Source organism: Channa argus, chromosome 12 (assembly GCF_033026475.1).
Source record: "Channa argus isolate prfri chromosome 12, Channa argus male v1.0, whole genome shotgun sequence".
In the NCBI taxonomy this organism is placed as follows: Eukaryota; Metazoa; Chordata; class Actinopteri; order Anabantiformes; family Channidae; genus Channa; species Channa argus.
This window is the reverse complement of record NC_090208.1, coordinates 5,543,889-5,563,291: the sequence shown is the minus strand read 5'-3', so window position 1 is coordinate 5,563,291 and position 19,403 is coordinate 5,543,889. Positions and strand designations below refer to the sequence as shown.

Here is a 19,403-nt window from a genome sequence, read left to right as displayed (position 1 = left end):
CTGATTTAGAGGAGTTCATCCCAAATAATTCATGGAACACAGTGGGAAACATGACTGTGGTAAATGAATCAAATTCTAAATTTAATTTTATTCACATATTCCAATTAAATGAGTCAGTGAAAATATTGTTTTCTTTTGTCCAACAAATAAAGATTTTACCCACTTCACAAATGACAGATTTCAGTTTTCTCTGAAATGTAGAAAACAGAAATCAGATCACAAAGCAGTGAGACTTCTTATGAAAATCTGATCAGTGTGGATCAATAAAGGCCTGAAACTCTTCCTGAATTCCGAATAAACTGATGACAAACGTAATGAGCTCTTTCATACCAACTGCTGCAGAGAAAACAAACCACCAACATGTACAAAGAAGGAGGAAGTGTGATCACACGTGTTGCTCTCATGTCACCAAGTGGAACAATGCAGCGAACGTCTCTTCAGCGGCTGCTCTGTAAGTACAATTTAAACTATGAGACTTTCAGCATGAGGTCAGATAAATGGAGACATAGGAACAGAAGAAGACAGATCATCATCAGGACATTTGCTGATCAAACTGAAGCTAAAGGTGAAACCTGAACAGTAAAAAGCTCTTTGTTCTCTGACCAACATTAGAACTCACAGGCTCTGATCCCTGAACAGAAAAGTTAGAGAATCATTTGTCACTTTCAGCCCACGTGGAGTCAAATGCACATTTTTATCTAAACTGTCTCATTCAGCAGCTTTAAACAAGTCCAAACTTAATGTCCATATGTTTTACAGTCTCACTTCAAATGTGATGCTGCTCTCTGTTCTTTGTGTCTCTGTGACATTTTGTAAAATAACACAACTGTTTATTACGAGTATGAAACATAAACTAATGTTAAATAAAGAAGCCAACTAAAAATCGTGATCATCAAAATCATCGTCCATGTAATGTCTGCTTTTTTGAGACAGTGATACATTTATGGCTCTGTATGAATATTTTAGCTATTATTCACTTTATGTTGTTTTTATTAAATAACTATGTTGTATAATTCATATTATTCCTATTATTGTTGTTATTGTGATAATTGAAGTGTTTTTCCTCTGAAGTCGACTCGTCTCATTTGTCCAGTTCAAACCATCCTGACTCTCTTGTCTCTTTAGTTGTGATCTGTCTGTTTTGCTGCACAACAAACCAAGGTCAGTAAACTTCTTCTCTGATCATCTGAAGCTCTTCAAACTCTGATTATTTTACACATGTTTATTAGTCACCCGGTCCTGGTTAGTCATTTTCAGCCTAAGACAAAGTTTCCACAGTCCAATACAAATTTTTTATTGCTGCCTATAGTTGTCATTTGCTGGCATCACGTTCCAGTAACATTTCAGTATCTATCTATCTAATGCATTATTTATTTATTATCTTTGTACTATTTCAGTTAAATATTATTAAATTACCATATTCTGTTTCTTAACATTTTATGCAGCACCTGAACATTTTTGTAAACAAAGTGTGATATTATAGAACATTATGTTTTGCTCAGAATGAATTCAATCTTTCTCCAGCTCGTCTGACTGTGAGTCCCAGCTTCTCTCAGCTGTTTAAAGGTGATTTTGTCTCTCTGATCTGTGAGGAGGACGACGGCTCTGCTGGATGGACACTGAGGAGAAACACAAGCAGAGACACCAGGAGTGAGTGTGACATCTGGGGAAAACAAGCTGGATGTTCTTGTAACATCAGCACCATCATCCTACGGGACAGTGGTGTTTACTGGTGTGAGTCCAGAGACGGATCAACCAGTAACAGCATCACCATCACTGTCACTGGTAAGATCAGACTGTGGAGTTAGTGTTGATGAAGCTGTGTGGAAATGGATGAAATGCTGTAGTTTGTCTCTGTGTTGAGGTGGAGCAGTGATCCTGCAGAGTCCTGTCCTCCCTGTGATGGAGGGACATGATGTCTCTCTGCACTGTCAAACAAAGAGGCCTCCCTCCAATCATTCAGCTGATTTCTATAAAGATGGCTCCCTCATCAGGACTGAGCCTACAGGTCACATGACCATCCACCATGTTACCAAGTCTGATGAAGGCCTCTACAAGTGTCACATCAGCAGTCATGGAGAGTCTCCACCCAGCTGGATCTACGTCACAGGTCAGGAGCTTCACTTTGATCTCAGCACTTATTTTTTCCACATGTTCACCTGAACAGGTGATTCTCTTTACAGGTAAAACTACAACACCACCTCCTGTCTCCTCCTCCCTCCAACTTCGTTTCATTCTGCTCCTCCACCTGGTGGTGTTCTGTCCATATTTCATCTCCACTGTCCTCATGGTGTCTTTATATGGACACAGACCCACAGGTAACACTCATCAACCACAATTGTCTCTAACAGAACTTTTAATTGTTTAACTGTTGATACATTTACTTTACTTCTACTTTCTTTCCTCTAATGACTGTAGGAAATCATCTGCCCGTCTCCATGGTGACAACCTTGCCCACCCCAACTGAGCAGGGATTGGCTGATGACTATGATGATGTCATCACTGGAGTCACCACACAGCATCACTTCTGAACTGATCCACTGTGATCAATGAGCTGATTGTTCCTTGATCCTCACTCACACCTCAAGTTGTTCAGTCCTGCACGTTGAAGGACGTCCCAAAGCCTGAAGAGGTTCAGACTTGGGTTTTAGGCTTCAGCTTACTGTTTGTGTTTGGGGCTCACAACATGCAGGAACTGATGTTTCACAATGATCATTTGTTCTCTTTTTAATAAAAGTTCTAAAACACTGTTAACGGTGAGAAGCTTCGACGATCAGTTACTACACAAGCTACATTAAGACTGGACAACAGTGTCATCAAAGTCCACATCTCACAGGTACAAGTGCAGGAAGCCACAGGTCCACTACTACACAAAAATGGTGTGTATTTTATTTTGCAGAGACTGATCCAGCTGCCAAGAGACTAATAAGAGAAATCACACAACATGATTTCTAACTTAATAAATTTACATTTTCTATATATATGTGTATATTTTTTAAACTCTGCATATGGAAAAACAGAAACATCTTGTTGATTTTAGTAAAACAATGAACTGATGCTGTGGAGGTTTGTCATGAGTGTGATCTTCTGTGGTTAATGACACTGTTTGTTTGGTACCTTGTTGATATGTTAAAGATAATAAAAGTGAGCAGCTCTGTCGTCCACTTTCCTGTTTGTGATTCACACCCTCCAAACCTATATTTGCTCCTTGCTGTTTCACAGCAGAGGTGTGAAGAACAAAACTGCTACCAGCCTCATGATCTCAGAATCAGGAAATAGGAGATTAACTTATTATTATTTTTTAAATAAAAGGTGAAATCATTCACCTTGGACATGTGGTCACAGGCAGCAGCTCAAATAAACACAAAGCTGCAGAGAAGAAACACTACACATTCTACTTTGTGATAAGTTATGATGAACCAGTCTGTGGGAGACAACAGGGTGATGGTTAGTGACTGATTCTCAAAACCAGCTACTGTTAATTCACTTCTTATTAAATACATTATAAAAGCAAATGTTTTGTCCAATAAACTTTGTTTTTAATCATCATTGTCTCACACTGTCTAAACTGTGTGTTTGTGCTCAGAGCTTCCAGCCCAGACAGAGGACGTCTACTCTTCACTGAGGTCGACCTTTACACCTTCACACCAGTAAAACCACTGAGGACAAGCTGCACCTGTAACTGGTCCTCAGAGTCCATCAGACAGAAGAACTTTATTTTTAGATGCTGTGTGTCTTCAGACAGCAACATGTCCTCTTCTGCAGGATCAATAAACTTTAGTGTCATGTCTGTGGGTTTCATATAGTTGTCAGGTGGAAAACTTGACTTTCTTTTTTGTTTGTGCTTGACACATTCACACCTCTTCAGTGCAGAAAACCATGGACTAAAAACAGAATGTTGTTGGTGGTCGGCTGAGACAAACTAATGACTTTTCTCCAGGACTGTTTAAAGTTCACACTCTGAGCTACATCTGTCTATCACAGTATCATTTAGTAGAAAACTATAAAAGTTGAAAAGTTACTGGAGTTTGCATCTTGTGGTGAATCAACTGGCCATGAAGACTCATCTTGATCATTGATGAGGGAACATGTAGGTCTATTCTTTACTGTGCAGGCAGCATGTGAAGGATTTTCCACAACACACAAACTGCTCAAAACATATTGTAGCAACCCACGGTTTATGGGAGCTAACTGTGGGAGGCGGTGAAGCTAAAGCTAAGGCTAATCCTATCTGACTTAACTAATCTAATCGGCTAGCTTGAGTTCTAGCAAGCTAACGTCAACGAACAGTTCAAAATGCCAGGCAGAAGGGAGAACACTTGTGCCCCATACACCGCACGACCTCAAGACCCAACTCTTGCCTTTTTACAGCTACCTCTCACAACAGCGATAGCTGAGCTTTATTTCGAACACACCCACAAGTAGCCGATCACCGTCTTTGATCCACAAGCATTTACACTGCGTCTCCAGCTGTGGTCATTTCTACTAGGTGAGCGTGTAATGTTTCACTTCCTGTCTTTTTCCCTGCAGCTCTTCACCTGAATACACCTCTGTGCTCACTGTGAGACTTTGCCCTCTGCTGTTGAAACTCAGCAACTGCAGCAACACAAAATCCAGTTGACAGGATACAGGTGATTTTCATGACCTGGTTACGAATGCAAACACACTCAACCCACTGTACCTCCTGAACCACAGTTCCTCTGACTGATGCCTCCACTCATCCACTGTAGTACAGAGGATAACAGAGCTTATTCAAAGTGTTTAACAAAGGCCAAGAAGAGCTTCACAATTCCATTTAGTCATTTAATACATTTATCCAAAGTGAGTTAAAGTCAAACCAGGAGCAACTTGTGGTTCAGTGTCTTGATCAAAAACACCTGTGGATCAGAGGAGATGTTCAGTCAGCTTTATCTCCTGAACCACAACATTGTCACAATAAGTTTAAAACTGAATAAAATAAAGTTGTGAATTAAAATGATATAATGAAATAAAGAACATAAAAAGAAAAAAAATGTACTCTGAAAAAAAAATTTACTCTGGCAAGTACAAGTATTAAAAGTAGAAGTACTCAACCAATGTTTTCTCCCTGATTCTTTCTGTGGAGCAGTGCTGCCTTGTTTTCTTTTTCTTTTTTTGGGGGGGGGGCTTCAATAATTAATGGTAATACACATAAATGATGGGTTGAAGCTGTATGTGGTTCTCTTGTAGCAATATTTTGTTATATGCACCAGCAGAGGTCATATAGGACGCCACCTGCTGGAGGGGGAGCTGCTACACGCCCTCAAAAATAATAGTAATATTAAAAAAAATAATAGTAATAATAAAATAAATAATAGCAATAATTTATGGCCTTTATTGACAGACATCAACAACAAGTCATATTACTGGAGTGTGAGACAGGAAGAGACTGAATAAAAAAACAGAATTCAAAAGTGTCAGTGCAGGTTTCACTCAGTTTAACTGTCACTGAGACTGACTGAGTTAAATCCACACAGCAGCTTTTGTTTCTGTTTTTATGTCATATTGTGGGAGCTGTCACGACTTTCTAAGTATTTAGAAATAATACTATGCTATAATACTAAGCTGAAATAAACTCTGTTTTTATTTATTTTATAACATTTTTTTTTCTCAGAGCAGTTACACCAAGAACTCACATACCTCTGCTTTACATCTTTCTGAGCACATGGCACCAAGATGAAGACGTTCAGTTAAGAAAACATTTGAAGATCTGCTCATTCTATTATTTGATCGACTCTGACACCACATTCAATGATCCCATTTGAAGACACATTGAAATAAATCTGGGGTTTTTCACTCCTGTGCAGTGAATGCAGATCTCTGTAGACAGAACAAACTCAGCACAACAAACCAAAGAGTAAAATTACTGAGTACAGACTCACTTTGAACACTGCTAAAATGTCAAATGAGTCTTTTAATTAAGGATACAGATGAAGTGACTGACACCTACCTGCACCTGGTGCATTGCTTGTGACTTGTTTTTATAAAACAATTGTAACATGTAAAGCAACTGTAATTTATAATGTAGTGGAGTAAAAAGTACAGATATTTGCTCTTAGATGTAGTGAGTAAAATGTAAAGTAGCTATAAGTAAATCTACATAAGTTAAGTACAGATATGTGAAAAATGTAGTTAGATACAGAAGCAGGAGACAAACTTTCAGGACTTTAATGATCTCTGACATTTTCCAGCTGCTGCTGGTCACAATACCAACAGAAGACAGAAGGACACAGTGGATACTGCTCTGAGACACTCACTCATGTCTCCACTGGAGGTTTCTCCTCCTCCTCCTTTTTCTTCAGTATCTCTTAAGGTTCAGGAGTTAAATCTTGGAGCTCAGGATCAGCTGCTTCATCAGCAGGAGGTCAATGATAAATTGTTTGATGGTAAATCTTCTTTTTGAGCCTTTTGTATATTATAAAGATAATAAAACTAAAAGCAACAACTGCAGCAAGAAGCAGTGTAACAACTGACATTACACCTATGAGTCTAAATGATTTATCATTGTCTCCTCCATCCTCGTCTCCTCCATCCTCGTCTCCTCCATCCTCGTCTCCACCTGTAAGAAGAGAATGAGATGTGAGATGTGAGGTGTCAGGTAGGTGATGAATCCATTTCCTCTTCAAACTCCTGTCAGACATTATCTACATCACTTTGATCCCATCACTCATAGCAGCTGTTTGCTACAAAGTCTCATCAGCAACATCTTTAGAAAACACAAACATCTGATCTGTGATGGTTCACTCTCACATCAACAACCAGGAAGCAGCTTCATCTCTGATCCACACACACACACACACACACACACACACACACACACACACTCACCTGAGTTGACAACTGTCAGGATGATGTTGCTGATGAGCTGAGGTGGTGGTTGTGTGTTGCTGTTTCTAACACAACACTCATATGTTCCAGCATCATTGATGTTTACGTTCTTCAGAATCACAGAAACGTCTCCGTCCTTCATCTCTGGATCTCTCAGCTCCACTCGATCATGAAAAGTTGGAACCAGGTAGTTTTCATATGTACGATCATCTCTGAAGAAGAAGCCGGAACCTTTTGATAACATGTCAGGTCTGATCCACTGTACTCCAGATTGGACTGTTTTCACTTGTGGGTCAGAATTAAAACAGAAAACAGCAACAATCTGTAAAAATGTTCACAATTTAAACATGTTTCATGCGAAACTCATGATCTAAAATACAAGAGTTAAAGTTTTCAAATAAATATGACATCAAATGTAAAAAAAACAATTGCATACAGATTGAGTAATTTTCACACATCCAATATGTAAAAACATGAACCTCAGACCTAAATCCAGAGTTATGGATGTAATTCAAACACATTCCTAGTTCAGCTGTGTGAACCACATGCTTTCAATTTGTGATTTATTTCAATGCAACTTCATTTTTATAGCACCAATTCACAAAAAAGTCATCTCAGGGCACTTTACAGAATTAAGTCAAGACTATAAAGATGTATAGAGAAAACCCAACAATTCCCCCTTGAACAAGCACTAGGCAACAGTGGAGAGGAAAAACTCCCTTTAACAGAAGAAACCTCCAGCAGAACCAGGCTCAGGGTGGACGGCCATCTGCCTTGACCGGTTGGGGTGAGTGGAAAGTGAAGGGAGAAAAGAAAAGAGCAACAAAAGCAAGAAAACATTTGGCAGGTTGGTAGGACCAGTAGCTGCACGCTGGAAAACATACAGCTCCAAAGCCGGGGACACGTGCAGAAAGGGACAGAGAGAGGGGGACATGGAGGGTGGGTCCCCCAGCAGTCTGAGCCTATAGCAGCATAACTATAAGTAACTATAAGCTTTATCAAAGAGGAAGGTTTTAAGTCTAGGCTTAAAAGTAGAGAGGGTGTCTGCTTCTCGAATCTGAACTGGGAGCTGGTTCCACAGCAGAGGAGCTTGATAGCTAAAGGCTCTACCTCCCATTCTACTTTTGGAAATTATGGGAACCACAAGTAGGCCTGCATTCTGAGATCGAAGTGGTCTACTGGGATGATATGGTGCTATGAGGTCTTCTATATATGATGGAGCCTGACCATTCAGAGCTTTATATGTAAGAAACAGGGTTTTAAATTCTATTCTAGATTTAATGGGAAACCGATGGAGAGAAGGTGATGAAGGAGAAATATGATCTCTCTTGCTTCAGTTTTGATGAATTTCAGTTTAAGGTAGTTTCAATACCTTTACTTCCTGTTCATGGCTTTTATTTTGTGGCCCCTCAGCCCTGCTTCTTGTGTTTAGTGTTTTTGGTTTCCTCTACCCATTAGTCCTGATGTCTTTCACCTGTACCCTGCTAATCAATTTGTACAAGAGTAAAGTTATGGTGGCTACTCTCCATTGCGCTGATACATGGTGGTAAAAATGAAATTATTTCACTAAATTTGTTCACAGCATTTTCAGATAAGCATCTGCTGTAGTGAAATTAATCCCTAACTGCTGTATAGTCTGTTATTGTAAATTCAAATGTTATTAGAAAATGGTCAGACAGAAGAGAATGATGAGGAAATACTGTTAAATGATCACTTTCAATGCCATATTTAAGGACCAGGTCTAAGGTTTGACTAAAACCGTGAGTGGGTTTATTTACATTTTGAATCTAATAATGAATTAAACACAGTTACTGTCAGCATCTACATGAATATTAAAGTCACCCACTATAATGACTTTATCTGTACTAAGTACTAAATTCTATCAAAAACTCTGAATAAATAACTGGAGGACGGTACACGATAACAAATAATTTTCCAGTTTGGGTGTAAGACTCTCAAATGAGTTATAACTATGTTTAGGTCCAGGATTTATTGGTGAGCTTCAGTGGAAGATTGCTGCTACTCCTCCACCTCAGCCTGTGCTTCTAGGAACATGATCATTAATATGACTTGGGGAGGTTGACTCATTGATACTGACATTCTTAATAAATCAATTTGATGATCATTTATCAAGTCATTTGCCAACATGGATTTAGATGAGAGATCTGATATTTAATAATGCAAATTCAATAGTTTTGGGTTTTGTTTTGAATGAGCATTAGTCTTAACTTTTATTAGGTTATCATGATTCATTTTAGGTGGTTGAGCTGTGCGATTAAGATTAAAAAAATTTTAAAAATTCATAAAAATAATAAAATTCTCTCGGTGATAAATTAAAATGCATTAAAGAAGCACTTTGTCTTTTGGTAACTTTGTCATTTGAACCAAAATTAGGTTTAATTATGTAGTTCTGATGTTAAATGTACATTTTTGTTTCATCCTCTTGTACTAAACCAGAGGAGGAAACTGAAATCTGGGAGCTGATGGTCTGATGTGAATATAATCACATAACTAAAAAGGAAGTGGCACAATATTAAAAGTAGCTATTAAATATTAAAAGATCTGTAACTAACATCTTCTGCACTTTGATCCCTCAACCAGCTGTTTTCTACAAACTCTCCATCCTCTGACTTCAGCTTTTTAATCATCTCTTCACAGAGTTGGTTGGAGTTTTGTTTCGTCTTTGTGCTGTAGATTTTTTTGAGGATACTGATTCACCAATACCTGGACCTTCCAGATACATGTGTATTTATACTACAATCTTTAAACATGACCTCAGTCAGAATGTTCTTGGAGATTCAGGAATGAAACAAACTGAGAAAAAAATCTGCACAGTTTAAAAACTGAATGTTGGATAGAAAAAAGGGCAAAAATCATATTATTGTTTAAGATTAAAACTGATTTGTTGTTGTACGAAGTGTGTGTGTGTTCCTGTTGTTCTAAATGTGTGTGTAGTGTAAAAGTGAGTTTAGAGATCAGACAAAACCAAAGTATCATCAGTCTCTGGAAGCTACAAAGTTTGATGGAGTCTCATTAAAAACACTGATTTCCAGTAGGATTCACTGTCCAAGTCATTAACAGCAGTTAAGCTTCTGTTCCACATGGAAACAACAGCTCTGAATCCATTTGACCCACTGTGTTTATCTGACTGCTTCCTGTAGAAATGAACCAAATGTTCATTATTCCTGAGTAAATACCTGATACCCTAAGACCCTCATTGATCCTCTGAACATGTCCTTAACTTTACACTGAGACTATAGTGACATCTACAGTAAGAAATGGAAAATGATTTGGAGGGTGGAGACAAATTGACATTAACATTAAGTTTAACACAGTGAATAAACCCGGATAGTTATGATAGTTTGTCTTTTAAAAATAAATACACAAATTAATAAAAAAAACATAGTGATGCCGTGTTGCAATGTTTTAATGATGTTTTTAACTGAAAGGTGGTGCAGAATTCACTTCTGAATTAATTGCTCCAAACTCTAATTTACATATTAATGTATAAAAAGTCTAATCTAATCATTTCTGTTTTTAGTTTTTTACAAAACGATACAAACAAACATCCTGTACTCACAACATTCGTCAGCATGCTTCATATTCAAACTAAACAGGGAGAGGAAAGAAACATAAGAAATATAGGTTTCATTATTAATGTACCAGAGTTGAGACATCTGTGCAGATGTTTGAAAGATGGGATTCAAACTCAGTTTATAATAGATCGTTTTTTTATCCAATGATTTTCATTAATAAAATAACAGTAATCAATACTTCCACATGAACATGAAGACAGAAGTCAGACAGCAGGTGTCACCATTTGTCTAATGTCTTGTTTGTCTCGTGTGGTTCTGACGGTTTCATACTGTTGTCAGATGGAAAAGTTGACTTGTTCCTTCTGGTTTGTGGTTGACACATTCACATCTCCCTGCAGTGCAGAAAACCACAGACCAACACACACACACACACACACACACACACACACTCACAAACACCGTCTCTACAACAGTTGATGAGTATTTTCTGAGGCAGCAGATATAAAATACTTTTAAATACTTCTAAAGTCGCTTCCATACGTTGAGAGGTGAAAGTGAAAGAGCTTCTAAAACTTAAGAGAATGCAGCTGTTGCTTCCTGGACATGTTGACCAGGTAGTCTCCTTAGTGTCACCTGGTCCAGAAAGACCCAATGCAGATCAGCTACACGGGCTTTAGAAGTCAGAAATATCATGTGAAATACACTAAGGTCAGTCTTAAGTGAGTCTTGTCTGTTTCATTGTCCTGTTTGTGTGAAAACGGTTTAGTTTTCACTGCTGACTGTGTCACAGCTGGAGGACACTTTCACCCTACAGTAGCTCTGCCACAGTGGGAAAGTGTCTGCATGAACGTCCTTCTCTCACGTTCTTTTTTCCAGGTCATCACAAGAAGTTTAAAACGCTGGGGAACAGATTTCTGCACCTTTTAGTTGAATTCAACACGGAACAACTTTCACAAATGACATTAATAACTTGCACCAACCACCACAAGGCTTTTTTGGTGTAATAAATAATTCAGCTTTACCAAAACTGAATGTAGACAAAGACATGTTTCTGGTTTATTTTGGAGAACTGGACTATCAGCAACATCAATACCAGCATTTGGATGAGTACATTTACCTGTAGGCTGCACTTCTGCTCTTTACTTCACAATGACTGCGTTTACAGGGATTAAGAAACCAGGTTTCCATCCGTCTTTCTCTGTAGGTGTAACAAAAAGCTGCAGACAGGAACATGCACCTGAGTGAAAGAATGAATGAACAGAGAGATTATTAATGCCTCATTATTAACACAAAGTCATGAAGTCAGACACAAAATGTGACTAACACAAGGTTCCTCAGCTGGATTAGACACGAACACACACATATGCTCGAGTCACACACACACTTAAGTAAAATGTAGATAATGTGCTTAGTGCTTTTACTTAAGAAAAATATTTTGAGTATTGAGTTTGTGTACTTCTACTTCAGAGATGGTAAAAGTACAGAGGTGGTAGAAGAACAAAAACTTATTACTTAAAACTAAAAATGTAATATTGGCCCAAAAATTCTCCACTGCAAGTACAACTTCAACTCTCTTACTCAAGTCAAAGTACTAAACATCTACATTTTACTCAAAGTACAAAAGTAAAAGTTCTCCACTGAAAACACAAAGTATCTTAAACAATACTAATTATGGTAAATAGGGTAAAATATGGTTATTAATAAAAACAGTCAACAGACCAAGGTCACTGTTAGCAAAGGTGGAGCTGATTTTAACCATTGTATGTGTTTACAGGTGGTTCAGTCATAATGATACATCAGCTTACATAGTTATAATAATATTAATATAAACTTTGTATAAAAACCAGCAGGTGGTTCTAATGTTGTGGCTGACTGGTGAATGTGTTCATGTTCAATTCCACAAAATTACACAACTGTGTCATCTGCTGTTATGAAAGTGCGTCTGCACTGAGTAGTAATACTGAGGGATTGTGGGTAGGAAGGTCGTCCTCACAGGACGTTTGTCCCATGATCCTTTGTTATGAAGGCAGATGCTGAATAAACATGACATAAACAACATGACATGTTAGTTTATCATCATTTCATCACATGCTGCTGAGAATGAGTCTATAATGGAGCCTAATGTGTCTCCACAGAGAGACAGGGTGTCCTACATGATAATGTCAACTCCTGCAGGGAAATCACACCTGAAAAGAACCAAAACTCAAGTTCAGACTGTGTCAAATAAGTCTTTAAATAAAACCAAGTAAAACCAACTGAGTAGAAAGTAGAAATATTTGCTCTTAGATGTATTGGAGTAAAAGTCCAAGTGGCCATAATTAAATCTACTTAAATGCAAAAACGTAATAAGTGCAAAGTAACAAATTCCTCTGAGGACAAGAAACATTTTATCTGTAATGAGTAGAAACAAATCCCAGCTTCTGCTGTCACCTGCATAAACACAGGCCCACTCCTGCTCCACAGAAGCTGCAGTTTGATGAAACATGGAAAATACTGTTACTGACCTCTGCAGGAAACTTCCTGTCATTACAAATTATGACTTTGTGAAAGTAGAATTCATGGCAGGTCGGCTATATTGGATTGTATTAGATTGTACAGGTCATAATGTTTTGCCTGATTGGTGGTGATAATTCAATAATGTGTTTATTATTGAGGTCAAACTTCCACATACTGTTCATTTGATCTCTGAGAGAGACAGAGAGACAGAGACAGAGACAGAGAGACAGAGAGAGACAGAGAGAGAGACAGAGAGAGAGAGAGGGAGACATAGACAAATAGAGAGAGACAGAGACACAGAGAGAGAGACAGACAGAAAGAGAGAGACAGAGACAGAGACAGGGAGACACAGAGACAGAGAGAGAAAGAGAGAGACAGAGACAGAGACAGGGAGACACAGAGACAGAGACAGAAAGAGAGAGACAGAGACAGAGACAGGGAGACACAGAGACAGAGAGAGAAAGAGAGAGAAACAGAGACAGATCTTTGTTTAAACATTATAATGAATTTGGATGTTTGATGACTCTGTTCTTATTTGGTCCATGTCGTCATTTTTGTTCGAACCTGAAGGAAACAGATTTTTGACCACAAACACTTGATACATATACAAACATTATATTCATCCTTGCAGCTCCTGAAGATGTCTCTCTGTCTCAGTGGGAAACATGACTGTGGTAGAGGAATCAAATTCTAAATTTACTTTTATTCACATATTCCAATTAAATGAGTCATTGAAAATATTGTTTTCTTTTGTCCAACAAATAAAGATTTAACCAAATTCACAAATGACAGATTTCAGTTTTCACTGAATAGTAGAAAACAGAAATCAGATCACAAAGCAGTGAGACTTCTTATGAAAATCTGATCAGTGTGGATCAATAAAGGCCTGAAACTCTTCCTGAATTCCGAATAAACTGATGACAAACGTAATGAGCTCTTTCATACCAACTGCTGCAGAGAAAACAAACCACCAACATGCACAAAGAAGGAGGAAGTGTGATCACACGTGTTGCTCTCATGTCACCAAGTGGAACAATGCAGCGAACGTCTCTTCAGCGGCTGCTCTGTAAGTACAATTTAAACTATGAGACTTTCAGCATGAGGTCAGATAAATGGAGACATAGGAACAGAAGAAGACAGATCCTCATCAGGACATTTGCTGATCAAACTGAAGCTAAAGGTGAAACCTGAACAGGAAAAAGCTCTTTGTTCTCTGACCAACATTAGAACTCACAGGCTCTGATCCCTGAACAGAAAAGTTAGAGAATCATTTGTCACTTTCAGCCCACGTGGAGTCAAATGCACATTTTTATCTAAACTGTCTCATTCAGCAGCTTCAAACAAGTCCAAACTTAATGTCCATATTGTTTTACAGTCTCACTTAAAATGTGATGCTGCTCTTTGTTCTTTGTGTCTCTTTGACATTTTGTAGAGTAACAGAAATGTTTATGACGAGTATGAAACATAAACTAATGTTAAATAAAGAAGCCAACTAAAAATCATGATCATCAAAATCATCATCCATGTAATGTCTGCTTTTTTGAGACAGTGATACATTTATGGCTCTGTATGAATATTTTAGCTATTATTCACTTTATGTTGGTTTTGTTAGATAACTATGTTGTGTAATTCATATTATTATTATTATTATTGTTATTATTGTGATAATTGAAGTGTTTTTCGTCTGAAGTCGACTCATCTCATTTGTCTAGTTCAAACCATCCTGACTCTCTTGTCTCTTTAGTTGTGATCTCTCTGTTTTGCTGCACAACAAACCAAGGTCAGTAAACTTCTTCTAAATCTATCTATTTATTGTCTTTGTACTGTTTCTGTTAAATATTATTAAATCACTTCATTCTGTTTCTATTAATATTATTTTTTGCTCAAGATACACTGAATCTTTCTCCAGCTCGTCTGACTGTGAGTCCCAGCTTCTCTCAGCTGTTTGAAGACGATTCTATCTCTCTGATCTGTGAGGAGGACGACAGCTCTGCTGGATGGACACTGAGGAGGAACACAAGCAGAGAGACCAGAGCTGAGTGTGGAGCTGAATGGGGAAAACATGCTGGTTCTTCATGTAACATCAGTTCAGTTGACCCATTGGACAATGGAGTTTACTGGTGTGAGTCCAGAGAGGGATCAACCAGTAACAGCATCACCATCACTGTCTCTGGTAAGATCAGACTGTGGAGTTAGTGTTGATGAAGCTGTGTGGAAATGGATGAAATGCTGTAGTTTGTCTTTGTGTTGAGGTGGAGCAGTGATCCTGCAGAGTCCTGTCCTCCCTGTGATGGAGGGACATGATGTCTCTCTGCGCTGTGCAATGAAGAACTCCTCCAAGCTCCCAGCTGATTTCTATAAAGATGGCTCCCTCATCAAGACTGAGCCTACAGGTCACATGACCATCCACCATGTTACCAAGTCTGATGAAGGCCTCTACAAGTGTCACATCAGCAGTTATGGAGAGTCTCCATCTAGCTGGATCTACGTCACAGGTCAGGAACCTCCAGCTAATCTTCAGCAGGTTTCTAAACTGGATCTGTGATCTTTCATGTGACAGAGAAAAGTTTGAGAACAAACAGAACGATTATTTTCAGTTTCTTAGTTTAATTTCTTCTGCTTCATTTTAGAAAAACCTCCTGGCTCCTCTTCTTCTCCTCCTCTGTCTGTGGTGTTATCTGTTTCATCCATCTCTGGTCTGGTCCTGCTGGTTTTACTGGTTTTACTGGTGAAACAATGTTTTTACAGGAAACCGAAAGGTGAAATTTTACACTTTTTCCAGACTTTTTCAGCCCAATTTAACATTTTGGACTGAAAAAAATATTGTAAGCTGCTGCCTTTTTACTGTATATTACAGCTGATAAAGAAGAAGTTGGAGAAAGTGACATTACACAGACAGACATCAACATATTACATGACCAACAACAACCAATCAGACGGAGCAGAGGTTTGTGTGTCTGTAAGTGTGTGTGTTTAGTGTTTTAGTTTAAAACCTTCATACTCGTACTTATTATTATGAAGAGTTAAAATTCTATTATTATGTACAAACATTATGAAACAAAGTTTTTGTTGCTTTATTTCTTGAAACAGTTGAAATCAGGCAGATTATGCAATAGATGGATTTATACTTCTCCCCAGCTGTTTCTTGTTATTTGTTCATAATTATTTGGAGTAAGAAATGGTAAAGAAGTTATGTATTTCTGACACTGATAAAACACTATTAGCCTATTAATATTAATATAGTTTTTTTTTACCAAATGTAAATCTTCTAAAGGGTTTTTCAAATGTACCACCCTGGTTTCAGCTGGTGCCCCAGTAAATATTTCTAGATCTGCCCTGTTCTCAAATGGTCAGACTGATGTCAGCGTTAATGGACAAAGATGTGGAACTTTCCCATGTGCTGTGTGCACTAATGTCCCCCCACATCATCACAGCTGCTGAACTGTGCACTGATAACCAGTCATATTGTCCCTCTGGAGGACGCAGCATCATGATTTCCATTTAGAATGTCAAACTTTAAATGTCCGACCACAGGACAGTTTTCCACTTCCTGACACTAACAGCAGCTTTACTACTGTACCATGTGTAGTACCTGCAGTGAAGTACTTTGTGTATTTTATTTTGCAGACACTGATCCAGCTGCAGTTTGCTCAGCAGTGAGGACAGAAGACGTCAGTTATGGACAGATAGTCATTAAAAACACCAAAGCAAAGACAAAAGGTACAGCTGCTTTTCTTTGTCTCTGTCCTGGTCAAACACCAAAGCAGGACTCTGCAGCCATGATGCTCAATGCTGACATCAGCACGTTAACATGCTTTATAAGCTACAGTGTGTAGAGACGCTTTACAGCCGACACAATGATGATATCATACTTTTAACTGGAGGAAAACAAAGGGAGATTAGAGACAAACATACTTTAAGATCCATCACCTACTGAAAATATCATGTTGTTGTGTGTTATGTCTTTAAGGTTTATAGCAGAGCAACTGTCAGTCAAAACCACAAACTGTGTACAAACATATAAATAGTTAACACAGTTAGTTAATGCTAAGAGAGTAGTGAGAGAAATCACACAACATGATTTCTACCTTAATAAATTTACATTTTCTATATATGTGTATATTTTTTAAACTCTACATGTGGAAAAACAGAAACTTCATGTAGATTTTAGTAAAACAATGAACTGATGCTGTGGAGGTTTGTCATGAGTGTGATCTTCTGTGGTTAATGACACTGTTTGTTTGGTACCTTGTTGATATGTTAAAGATAATAGAAACAAGCAGCTCTGTCGTCCACTTTCCTGTTTGTGATTCACACCCTCCAAACCTATATTTGCTCTTTGCTGTTTCACAGCAGAGGTGTGAAGAACAAAACTGCTACCAGCCTCATGATCTCAGAATCAGGAAATAGGAAAATAATGTATTATTATTTTTAAATAAAAGGTGAAATCATTCACCTTGGAGATGTGGTCACAGGCAGCAGCTCAAATAAACACAAAGCTTCAGAGAAGAAACACTACACATTCTACTTTGTGATAAGTTATGATGAACCAGTCTGTGGGAGACAACAGGGTGATGGTTAGTGGCTGATTCTCAAAACCAGCTACTGTTAATTCACTTCTTATTAAATACATTATAAAAGCAAATGTTTTGTCCAATAAACTTTGTTTTTAATCATCATTGTCTCACGCTGTCTAAACTGTGTGTTTGTGCTCAGAGCTTCCAGCCCAGACAGAGGTCGTCTACTCTTCACTGAGGTCGACCTTTACACCTTCACCCCAGTAAAACCACTGAGGACAAGCTGCACCTGTAACTGGTCCTCAGTCCATCAGACTGTAGAACTTTATTTTTAGTGTGTCTTCAGACAGCAACAGAACATGAAGAAAGACAAACTCAAGTTTCTTTTTCTAGAATCTGTAAGAATTATAAGAAAAATGAATTAATTAATGATTAATACACAATATAACACATTTGTTAACTCCATCACATATATGGACTTTTTCAATTCTCTTTTCAGTGTCTCTTCAGTCCAAACAGCAACGTGTCCTCTTCTGCAGGATCAATAAACTTTAGTCTCATGTCTTGTTTGTCTCATATGGTTCTGTGGGTTTCATATAGTTGTCAGGTGGAAAACATGACTTTCTCTTTTGTTTGTGGTTGACACATTCACACCTCTTCAGTGCAGAAAACCATGGACTAAAAACAGACTGTTGTTGGTCGGCTGAGACAAACTAATGACTTTAATTTAATTTTCTCCAGGACTGTTTAAAGTTCACACTCTGAGCTACATCTGTCTATCACAGTATGATTTAGTAGAAAAGTATAAAAGTTCAAAAGTTACTGGAGTTTGCATCTTGTGGTGAATCAACTGGTCATGAAGACTCTTCTTGATCATTGATGAGGGAACATGTAGGTCTATTCTTTACTGTGCAGGCAGCTTGTGAAGGATTTTCCACAACACACAAACTGCTCAAAACATATTTAGTAGCCAAGTGTCTTTTATTTCTGTATTTTTTTTTTCAGTCTGGACTCTTTGTTACTGTGGATACAGAGAATGTGACGTCGACATCACATTTGAACAAACTAAACATGAGCTAAGCAGGTGAATCATGTTAGTAGAAATATGTTCTACAGGAGCAGAGACACTAATAGATTTTACAGTAGAGTTTACTGTAATTAGTGACATAGAAAAGCAGCAAATTGTCTCATATAAGACGATGAAACAGTTGCAACTTGTGGCATTTTTAACCAAAATGTTGAATAATTTAAGTTTAATAATTTAAGGTGCAGAACAGTAAAAGTGAAATATTTCTCTCTAAAATGTTGACATAAAGCTGATAGATGTGAAGTTTGTACTTATGTGCAGTAGAACATGTGACTTTCCACTGACTCACTGATGCTAAATTGACCAATTTTCTTGATCTGGATCTAAATAAGCTGCATTTCACCTGATGAAGGTGAACTGAAGACAAATCCTCTAAGAAAGAACAGGAAGTGGAACAGATGTGAAGTGTTTGCATTTCTTACACAGTTGGTCCAATATTTTTAAGCAAACTCTATAATTAAAGTTGACAGTCTGTATTAAAGTCCTCTTGTTTTTAATCAGTGGGACTGATCTGTACGTGAATCAGTGTCTCTGTTCATGTGGCTTTTTCACATGTAACCAACACATTATTACACAACTGTAAGACTCTGTCTTCATGGACTTGTTGTCCCACGTTGAATCCACCAGGTGTCACTGTGCTGCTGAGCTCAGTTCAAACCTGCAGAGTAGATCCAGTGTTTCCTTCATGTTTCTTTTCCTGCTGGTTGGACCTGTTCCACTCAGTGTCAGCAGCATTTTATTTGGTGGGAATTGTTCTTGATGTGGTTCATCACGTTCGCAGCTGGAGACCTTATACAGACATTCAACTCTGTTCTAGCTCTTACTGGGACCATGAACTCAGCCTAAAGATGTCAGCTGCTCCTGGGACCTTTGAGTTGGTTTTGTCAGTCAAACTGCTGTTAAAAAGTGACCTGTTACCTG

At 38.0% G+C, this 19,403-nt stretch overlaps 1 protein-coding gene and 1 long non-coding RNA gene across 4 annotated transcripts; both read left to right on the top strand.

Moving 5' to 3' along the window:
• Window positions 1–204: 204 nt before the first annotated feature.
• Window positions 205–17,957, top strand: LOC137137911 (low affinity immunoglobulin gamma Fc region receptor II-like). Of its 3 annotated transcripts, none has more exons than XM_067524733.1 (8): window positions 205–451; window positions 1,126–1,161; window positions 1,525–1,785; window positions 15,131–15,373; window positions 15,509–15,637; window positions 15,736–15,837; window positions 16,506–16,598; window positions 17,595–17,957. In XM_067524733.1, the coding sequence occupies exons 1-8, from the start codon at window positions 361–363 to the stop codon at window positions 17,660–17,662; spliced, it is 1,023 nt and encodes a 340-aa protein (XP_067380834.1). In that variant the 5' UTR covers window positions 205–360; the 3' UTR covers window positions 17,663–17,957. The 3 variants fall into 3 exon arrangements, with proteins under 3 accessions (XP_067380834.1, XP_067380833.1, XP_067380832.1); XM_067524732.1 differs by lacking the exons at window positions 205–451; window positions 1,126–1,161; window positions 1,525–1,785 and adding exons at window positions 13,619–13,944; window positions 14,623–14,658; window positions 14,767–15,051 and having other exon boundaries at window positions 15,736–15,825; XM_067524731.1 differs by lacking the exons at window positions 205–451; window positions 1,126–1,161; window positions 1,525–1,785 and adding exons at window positions 13,619–13,944; window positions 14,623–14,658; window positions 14,767–15,051.
• Window positions 1,792–3,159, top strand: LOC137137951 (uncharacterized). Its single transcript, XR_010915868.1, has 2 exons — window positions 1,792–2,318; window positions 2,419–3,159. It is a non-coding gene; the product is annotated as an uncharacterized lncRNA (long non-coding RNA).
• Window positions 17,958–19,403: the final 1,446 nt, after the last annotated feature.